General features: G+C 54.1%; 1 protein-coding gene across 1 annotated transcript; it reads right to left on the bottom strand.

Annotated features, from left to right (window-relative positions):
• Positions 1-5,073: 5,073 nt before the first annotated feature.
• LOC100901456 (chaoptin-like) lies at positions 5,074-9,657 on the bottom strand. Its single transcript, XM_003745179.1, has 4 exons — positions 9,567-9,657; positions 6,223-8,847; positions 5,712-5,929; positions 5,074-5,433 (listed from the first exon to the last, which is right to left on the bottom strand). Exons 1-4 carry the CDS (start codon positions 9,655-9,657, stop codon positions 5,074-5,076), a joined length of 3,294 nt encoding a protein of 1,097 aa, XP_003745227.1.

Raw genomic sequence — 9,657 nt, 5'->3', positions numbered from 1 at the left:
GCGCCTAGCCTCCGTAAACATACATTCGTTCGACGGTCGCCCCCTTTATTCGTACCTTTGAATCCGAGTCGCTCGCTCGCGTGCTCGCTTGTTTGGGTGCTCGTTGGATGCTCGGTCCCCAGCTCCCGAGCGGGCCAAAAGCCAGAGTCCGTCGCTCGGGAAGAACTTGCTAGCCACGCCAATAAACCGCTGCGGCGAAGAAGAGCAAGCAACGGATGCAAATCGCATGCGGGAGCCTAGCAACAACACGAGCGAAGAAGCGAGCGACCGGACCACTATTCCCTTCAACTCGTTCTGAAGGCTCGCTCGCCGTCGTGATTCTTCGCCTATTGCGCCGCCTCTCTCCCTCCTCCGGATGCCGTTTGAAGAAGTTCAGTGCTCACTTAAATGTCGTGCCGCTCCGAGTTTCACTTCCATTTTCGAGAGGCTAAGCGAGTCGAGAATTCCTAATCCGGCGGGCGGACGGACGGAGGAATTGTGCGAATGACTCCCCCACTGAGCCGATCTTGTGATCGCTTCCGCAATGACTATCCGATTGCGCCGTTCGTAAACATTCGGGAACTCCATGGCATCGTCGATTCGTTCCGGAGCGGTCGAGCGAAATTGACAAAGTTGCGATCCCATCGCACAAGGATCTCCTACACTAAGCCTCTAGGAAAGCTTAGAGTTCTGTGGGACCGCTTGTCGGTCCGCGCATCCGTCATTCGCTCGGCTTACGAGTCGTGCGTCGTCGGTCGGCTCAAATCACTTGGATGAAGGCTTCCTGTAGACGGTCGACCCTCGCGTGCTGAGCGTTTCGGACCTCGCCGTCGAACGGCTCTTGACGACTCCATCGTCTTGGCGTACTGGGGGCTTTTGGTCGGCCGCTGGGGCTAGGCTCGGGTTTCCGACTGGTTGGCAGACGAACCAGCGAGCGGACAAACGGACTTCAACGCTAGCGGCACACCGATGTACGGACGGTTGGTCGGACGGACGGACGGACGGATGGGCGAGCGAGTGAGCGGGCGAACGCGCCGTCTGATAAGCACATTTATAAGCAGAGATTTCTCCTTAAACGTGAGCAGCGTCCTTAAATAAGAGAACATCCGGATGCTAGAAGGAGAAGCAAGCCCTCAAGCCAGCCAGTCAGTCGGGCAGGCGGCCTGGCGAGCGGGCCGCGATGAGCCAGGCAAGAAGGAAATGGTAGTAGAGCGGCAGACCCAGTCGCTGCGGCGGCCTAAGAGGCAATTTTATTTTTATTATTTCTCTGCCTTCCTTAATGCTCACTTGTGCGAGCGCAACAATCGGCTGTGGTTTCCTTTTCTCCGCCAGCTCGCTCATTTGGAGTTCTTCTCCTATTCTTCCTTATCCTAGTTGCAGCTGCAATAGCGGCAACTTCGGCGCAGCAGTGCCGCAGCCGCTTCCACTTTTGGCCTCATAGCCTTCGGAGACGATCGTTCCTTTCGGTCAAGCGAAAACTACGCTCGGAACTCGGAGCTGAGGATTCCACTTAGCGGTCAGCCCCGAGGAACGAGCGGTGACCCCGAGGGAGGAAGTCGTAGCTCTGAATACTCATGCAGAACTTTTATTCATGAAATTCCGATCCTTGTCGACAGGCCGTGAAAGCTCCGCAGAATCGTTCAGCGGATCCTATCCCACCACGGATGGAAGGACTAATCGTGTTTCCTCGCCATGACGCAGCTTCGACGACATAAGCTGTAGCGGACTCCGAAGCTTGAAGCCCACGTCGGTCGCTCGAGTCTCCGAAGAGACTGAGCGGCCGGAAAACCAAACAGGCGACCGAATGGCTGTCCAATTTCCAACGATTGAATTGTTTAACTGTGTTTCCCGCGCAACAACACTATGTGCTGGCTCAGGATCGCACCGACCGAGTGGCGGAAAGGCAGGCGGGCGACCGGTCGGTCGGCCATTCGAAATGGCAGCCGGGAGCTCGCGGGTGGGATTCCTACGGAGCCAGCAGGCTGAGACTCGGGTCTCTAGAGATGGCCACCACCAACCAACGCCTAGGGCCAAACACAACACAATTAACAACTCTCCGCAGAGTGCGTACCTTGCGTTCCAAACATTTCCTGCCCACATCAAAACGCTCGGATAGAGGCATCCGATGAGAAATGCGCCGGCCCCGCAGAGGGACGTGGACCGTTTTTTTCCTCTCGACTCTCGAACGAATCCTTCAGAGTCTCTGCGCAGAGCCGGACTCGTGCGTTGTTGCTTCGCCAATTCTGGGCCGGAGGTTCCCAGATGGCGGCCGACCCGCTAAGGTGACGGCAGCGGCGAAGCCACTGAGGAAGCTTTATTGGATTGAACTACTGGCTAACAGGACGCCGACCGGCCGGAGCTGCCGAGGGCTAAGCCCTGCAAACTGTTTAAATATGGTCACGTCGGCTAAGTTAAACAGTGCAAGAAGAGACGCACGGGAAGAAATATGGGGCGAACCGAGCAGAGGCGATGGGGGCCGTCGAGGAGGCGGGAGGTCATTCTTTCTCCTCTTTCTCTTGGCAAAGAACTACGAATGGTCGGTCGGCCAGCCGGCCGGCCGGCTGGATAGACGGAGCGATAGATGCTGTTGCTGGCATACCAATTGCTTCGGCGAGTCGGCTGGCTGACTGGCTGAGAGAGGTTGCCGGCTGAGTTTGCGGTCATCTCCGTTCTCCCAGAGCGCGCGATTCTCGACTTGACGCACCATAGAACGTCAGAACAACAAATTCGCGTAGAGACGGAAAACGACATACGACTGCCGGCGCGGCGTCTCAGGAACGGTGCTTGGTTTGAAAATTCGCTCGGTGCTCTGTTTACACCTCTTGCTCCTCCTTTCGCGCAGTTGTTTTTCGTGGCGCGAGATTTTCCCTGCTCCATCGCAATCGCACCTCCACGAAAGGCAAACAAAGCACACGGACGTGCACTTCAACTTTGTGGAGGACCGTGGCGGCGATCTACGCAGCAAAAAGGTTCACGGGACGCGTTCAGTGCGGGTGTATTATTTATATCTCCTCTTGGCCCTCTTCCGTACATTACTTTTCCGCTTGTTGCGCTGAGCGGTCCCCCACTCGCAGCGCTCGTTGGCCCTATTTGAGAATTTTCCGCGTTTCAATGGTCGAACAATACGCCGCAACGGGGCCGCTACCTTCTTCGGCGTCGCTGCGGGGACCCGTCGTCGTCGGAAGTAATTCCTTGGCCAAAAACTCATGAAACGTTCCCACACAACTCGAAGTTCTAGCAGCTAGCTCCCGTCCAAGTGGAGTCTTGTCGGGATCCGGTGGAAACCCTGGAAGTTTGACAATCACCCGAGGGGTCGGAGATACGCCCACCTCTTCAGCAACGGAGAACAATCAACGGGGACGACCTCCGGAGACAACAGAGACCTATCTGCAAGAGGTCCGACAAAGGTTCGCAGGACGGCTCTGCTTCCCGTGAAGATGCAACATGGAGGCAAGCGAGGCGGCGACCTGATGAGTTCAGCAGTTTGATAGCCTGCACAAGATAATGATCGTCATTCGTAGCTTGATCACTCGGGGCGCAAGCGGTCGGCCCGTACGACCCACCCAACTACTCGTCCGTCGTCTATCCCCATAGCCTCTCAGGCACTTATACTCGCAGCCCCAACGGTGCAGCGAATGCTGCTATTTAGTGCGCGGGAGGATCAAGCTGATGCCGCCGAGAGCTCCATCGTTGATGCTCTGCCTCGTCATCACACCTGAAGCTCTTGACTCGCGGCGATGGCGCAACATACTTACCTAGCAATCTCGCCACGGCGCACATGTAAACAGAGTCTCGCGAAACTTGTCGCAATTTCTCGTCGCTTCGAGAAACTTCGAATGCGGCCCATCCCCCGATGATCCTTCAGTGGTTGAAAGAACAACAACTCAATTAATTTATTTCTGAGCTTATTTGAAGCCGCGTTTATTCCATGTGGAAGCTTGCCAACAATTCATGGGGGTCACAACACGATACTAATTCATCATTAGTAGGCTTGGCTCATCATGGTTTACAGTCTATTTTAGTTACTTATGTTCAGAATATCACAGGGAGGAAATCTGCTCATTTCTCGGAGCGGCCTCGGCGTCGTCTTTCTAACAGGAGTGAGCGCTCGTCATTTCCGATCACTCGACTGCCTTTCCATCCGACCAATAACTAATTCGCGCTCCAGATCGCTCTCGATCAAGCTCTCGACGGGAAAAAAATCTACCTAATCGATGCACCGACTTCTACAGATTTCAATCTCACTTTGGCTCAGGGCGCCTCCCCGTTCCCCTCCCTCTCCTCCGACGAGTCCCCTCGGGAGAGTCATACACCATGCCGTTGGCATATCGATGTACCTCCATACAGGTAGGCATAACTGCTATACATGCAGCGGTCCCGCCGCACCGTGTGATCCATTTGGCAACTAGGCAACCGAACAGGCGAGCGAACACTCGTCGCGATGAGCGTTCGGCCCCTCCGCCGGTTCTAACTCGGTGAACTCCAACCTCGCGTGAGTTCGCTTGTCGGTCTCCGGGCCTTCCTTCTTCCTCGTCGGACGGTCGGTCGGTCGTTCGCTCTACTGCCAGGCCGGCTGCTAGCTGCGACCAGTTTTGTACGCTTGTCTGGATGCTTAGATGGCTGGCAATCTCAATGCACCTCACTCAATGTGAGCGACAGCAAACACGGATGGGAGTTCAATTTAGCATGAAGTGGTCGCAACAAGTCTGCGAGTCCAGTCAGACAGTCAGTCACTCGCTTGGTCGGTCGGTCGGCCGGTTCGACGGGCCAGGCCAGTCAACTGGGAAGCCCCGCACCGACCGTCGTGGGACGGAGAGTGGACGCAGCCGTCGTCGGTGAGGACGGTGGCGGCAACAACGAAAAGCGTCGAGTGTTTCATATTAGATTCATATTATTCCGTTCCAACTGTTTGCTTCTCTCGACGAGAGGGACACTTTGCACATTGCCGTGGGCTCTTGAATCTCACCCCTCTCCCACAGCAGTCGCGACCACCGCGGCGGACTCGGCCGCCGCTAGCATAATCATTCGGAGATCTTCTCGGAAAGGCGCGAATTTTCTCAGCACGGAAATTCCACCCGTCTTCCGTTCAGCGACTCAGGCGGTCCGGGGTCGTTGGAGACAAACGAACGCGGTGAGCATGAGGATGAGCGACCGCGAGCAGATAACAGATACAGCCGCATTGATCGCCTGGTTGAGGAGGCGACACTGATGAGTCGACGCTAACGGCCGCGTTTTGTTCTCCGAGTCGACAGCGTACACGCACAGAGTATGCGTGAGAACATCACCGGTCGTTTGTATGTCGCGACGAGGTATGGCGTAGAATCGTTTGCTATACGGCAGGTATTTGTCGTAGGATACATTCGAAGCTGGCGATGAGCGAATCTGCACGCGGAAGCCCCCGATATCCTGGCGTGACGATACGTAAAATTGGACCTCGATAAATTTTCTCTGGACCTGGGAGGACAAGGAAAACAATAATCGTTAAAGCGACGTGATCGTGGATCCCAAAAAATATGAGAGCCCGAAAAAATCTCGCAGCAATTCGTGTCCATGCGGATTATAATAATCAACTTGATGGCGGTGGCTGCGGTGCGCTTCGAACATTCTCTAAATGGTATTTATTCAAAAGTAGGTATTGCGCGTCTCGGTATTCACGTCGCGTGAACTCCGCACGGGAACTCGGAGCCTCGGACCCGCCGGCGACAGGCACGCTCGCTCACATAGGTACATACCTGCACGAATCTGAATGTTATATCCCCCATAGTGTGTTCGGTCGGGTCACCGTCACAGTTGAGTCTAGACAGGTCGATCTCCGTGAAGGCCTTATTGCGAAGATGCTGCGGAGACACGCATCTCGTGTCGGACCATTGCGTGACTTCGTGAGCCCGCTGGTTGTGTTTGATGAAGGACACGAGCCAGGCCAGCGAGCACTCACAGTTTAGCGGGTTACCTGAAACAGATATATGTACAATCGGCAGCTTATCGCACCAGCTCGACCGCACGGCCATCGACGGAGAAGGGTGCACTACGCTGCGTGCATGCATAAGCATACGAGACTCGTGGGCCAGGGTCAGAAGCCGATCCGGAGGCTCTCGACGCATGAGTCTCTGTTACCTCATCGACTCCGCTTGCAGCTCCGTCCACCTCCGCTGGCCGAAGTGCATCGATCGATTTCGCAGAAAAATTAAAATGATGAATCGTTGGAAAAACCGATAAACGCAAGATTTTTCCGAGCTGCCTTACCCTCATAGAAGAGTTGCAGACGACGCTTCACGATCGGGAAGAGAGTCGGGCTAATCTTCGATATGTTATTGCCGCGGATGTTGAGCTCTGTCATGTTTATCCAGAGACTCCCTTCGGGAGGGGTGTATTCGGAGAGTTTGTTGTACGACAGATCGAGGTGCGTGAGGTTTTGAGGCACTTCCAAGTAGCCGTTACGGAGGGTCCTGAGATCGTTCCGACTGAGATAGAGCCGTTTCAACTTGGTCAGGTTGGCGAAAGCGCCGCGTTCCAACTGATTTATCGAGTTTCTCGAAAGGTCGAGTACGTCTGCGCTCTGAAGCGACGGCTGCCGAAGCACCGGAATGTAGGAGAGGAAGTTCGAGCTCATGTTTACTTCTCTGAGCTTGTACGGAACGTAGGGATTACGAGGGAACGTTTTATCAGTGATTGTTCCGATATCGTTCGCCGAGACGTTGAGATACTCGAGCGAGAGCAGTCCGTCCAGTAAGCCGTGGGTTTTGTTCTGGAGCCCCCTCAGCCGATTGTTGGAAAGGTCGAGAACTTTTAGAGAAACGAGCCCGTTCAGAGCCGTCGGAGATAACTCGCTGAAGTTATTATGACTCATATTAAGCCGCTGCAGTTGAATGGATCCAAGAAAAGCGTCCTTCGTGATGTTCGAGATTCGGTTCTGGTCGAGACGTAGCGAAAGTAGCGTGGGGAACTTGTCAAAATCGCGCTTCTTTACGAGTGTCAAGCTATTGTTGTGCAGATATAGGTGCTGGATAGCTGTCATAACTTCGAGCGCCTCGTAGGGAATCTCCGAGATATTGTTGCCCCCGAGCGAGAGCTCCTGCAGAGCGTTGAGGCCGTCAAAGGCCCCTCTGACAAGATTGGTCAGGTTGTTGTTGTCGAGATAGAATCTCAGCAGCGAGTTCATGACATTGATCGTGCCCGGATAGATCTGTTGTAGCGAGTTGTCCTGCAGGTGCAGCTCGTTCAGCGCGATCGGAATCGGAAACATCTTTCGGATTCGATTGTTGTTCGCCAGGATGAGCCGCACAGAGCCGAGACTCGACAGACCCGAGTGAACCACCTCGGAAATGTTGTTGTGGCTCACGTCGAGCTCCAGAAGCGTGGGCAGGTTGCCGAACGTCGAAAAGCCAATTTTCCTAAGTCGGTTGTGGGACACGTTCAGGAATCGCAAACTGGCGAATTTCTCGAACGGGTTGCCGCTGATGTCGGACAAATTGTTGAACGAAAAGTCGACCGTATGCAATTCGTAGAGACGTTTTTTCGTGAACGCTTTACGTCCGATCTGATCGAGGAAATTGTGCGTGACGTTCAAGACTTTGATCGAGCTCAAATTCGCGATAGGTATCCGGTTGATGTCGGTGAAATTGTTGAACATCAGGTTGAGCGTCGTGCAGTCGCTCAGAACGAACGCATCGTTCGGCATCTCGCTCAACCGGTTGTACGAGAGATCGAGCAGCGTCATATTGGCAATTTCCGAAAATGATTTGTTTCCGACAAAGCTCAGGATGTTATGACTCAAATCGATGTTGACCTGGTACATTTTACTGAAGGCGTTCGTGGCGATTCTCGATATGTTGTTATAGCTCAGGTCGAGCTTCTCGAGCCATTGCAATTCGGCGAATTGCTCGTAAGGTACGTCCTGCAGCCTGTTGAAGGCCAGATCGATGGTGCGGATGTGTTTAGCGGCGGCGAACGCCTTCTTATCGACCTGGCTGATTCGATTACCGCGGAAATACGAATCGCGGAGGAACCTGAGGCCTTTGACCGTATTCTGGTCGATCTCGGCTAAACTGTTATGCGATATGTTGAGAACGCGGAGGACCGTGTTCGTGACGAAAGTCGAACGAGGAATCGTCGTGATGTGGTTCTGCGAGATATTCAGAATCCACATACCGGTCAGCTGCTGGAAATCGGTCTTCAGAATTTTGTCGAGGCTGTTCGCCGTCAGATCGAGGTATTTCAGCTTCCTCATGTTCCTGAACGTGTTTTTGTCGAAGGCGGAAATGTCGTTGAATTGAAGATGCAGCCTCTCCAGGTTGTTCTGGCCGACGAAGGCTTTCGGTGCCAGTTTCTTGATCCTGTTGTGAGACAAGTTGATCTGGAAAAGGCGGCCGAGAGTCGCGAACGAGTTGTCTGACACCGATTCGATCCGATTGTGCGACAGGTCGAGTGAATACAAATTGCTCAAGGGTTTGATAGCTTCAACAGGGACTTCGAGCAGTTGGTTATCGTGTAGATCCAGATCGACGATGCTTCCGTTGAGTGGATCGAAAACCCCCGGCAGAACTCGGCGCAAATCCCCTCTGGTGAGAGTGAGGTTCCTTATTGAGAACGAGTGGAACAGCGATCCGTAGAGGCTTTTCATCGTGGCGTTGGACACAGTCAGCTGCGAAATCGAAACGTTCTGCAATCGAGTCAAGCCGGAGTACAGCATCGCGATACTCAGCTCCTCGCAGTCCAGAATCAAGCCGTTTTCCTCGGAGCCGGAACACCTGCACGGATAGATCGTGGACGTCGAGGGGCAGCTGGAGTCCACCGGTAGCCAGCTCAGAACGACGACCGCTACCGCATAGACTATTCTGGGCAGGTGATTTGAACGCTTCATCGTGAAACCTGGAATCCAAATGGAAGAGAGCGCTCAGTCAATCACAGGTATCAGACGAGGAGTTGGCCGCACGGATTCGCGTCGCGATAGTGGAACGTTTCTTACGGAATAATGCGCCTTTTTGTCGAAGGACTCTTCTCGTAACGAAAAACCGATTCATGTCGGCTTGCTCCGAGAAATAATGCAATCATCTCATCTTCAGATTTCGCGAGGCATCGTGGGCGGCGTCGAGAAATAGTTACGTATTTCGTATCTGCACGACGGCGAAGGAAGTGAACAAGAACGACTCGCGCGCGCCCACTCAGAGTGGGGAAGCGCCAGGATCTTGTTTGTCTATCGGCCGAAAAAGCTGCCGACCTATGCGACCGAGCGGAAAAGCGTGCGAGTACGCGATAAGCGAAGATTGCCTCGATCTCCATCCAAGCACCCATCGACTGAAGACTGCGATCAACCACAAGCACACCTTGACTTTCGTTCCGCAATGACCATACAGGGGCACCTCGTGGCGCTTAACGTCGGAACTCCGCAGAGAAATTATTCTGTGACTCGAATCGACAAATGGCCCACCGGTGTCCGCATCCGTATGTACCCTGAGACTGGAAGCGTATCACGCATTCCTCCCGGTCAGATGCGCGAAGACGACGTACGAGCGAAGAGGACTGGCTAAATTCCGGACGGAACCCTCTCATGGAGGGCTGCTATGGATGTGTTCGCGAGGAATTCGAACCCAGGCTCACTTTGAGACCCAGACGGAGGTTTTTGCGGGGAAATCCGATTTTGCCCGCCGGCTGGATCGCTGGCTCCCAGCCTTGACCCAT

Source organism: Galendromus occidentalis, unplaced genomic scaffold (genome assembly GCF_000255335.2).
Source record: "Galendromus occidentalis unplaced genomic scaffold, Mocc_1.1 scf7180000077478, whole genome shotgun sequence".
In the NCBI taxonomy this organism is placed as follows: domain Eukaryota; kingdom Metazoa; phylum Arthropoda; class Arachnida; order Mesostigmata; family Phytoseiidae; genus Galendromus; species Galendromus occidentalis.
Note: the sequence above shows the minus strand (reverse complement) of the source record. Positions and strands in the feature narration are given on the sequence as shown.

Coding starts and splice junctions, on each gene's coding strand:
- LOC100901456 (XM_003745179.1), bottom strand. CDS start 9,657: ATGGGTCAAGGCTGGGAGCCAGCGATCCAGCCGGCGGGCAAAATCGGA. Junction 8,848..9,566: donor GGGTCTCAAAGTGAGCCTGG/GTTCGAATTCCT, acceptor TTTGGATTCCAG/GTTTCACGATGAAGCGTTCA. Junction 5,930..6,222: donor TCTGCAACTCTTCTATGAGG/GTAAGGCAGCTC, acceptor TATCTGTTTCAG/GTAACCCGCTAAACTGTGAG.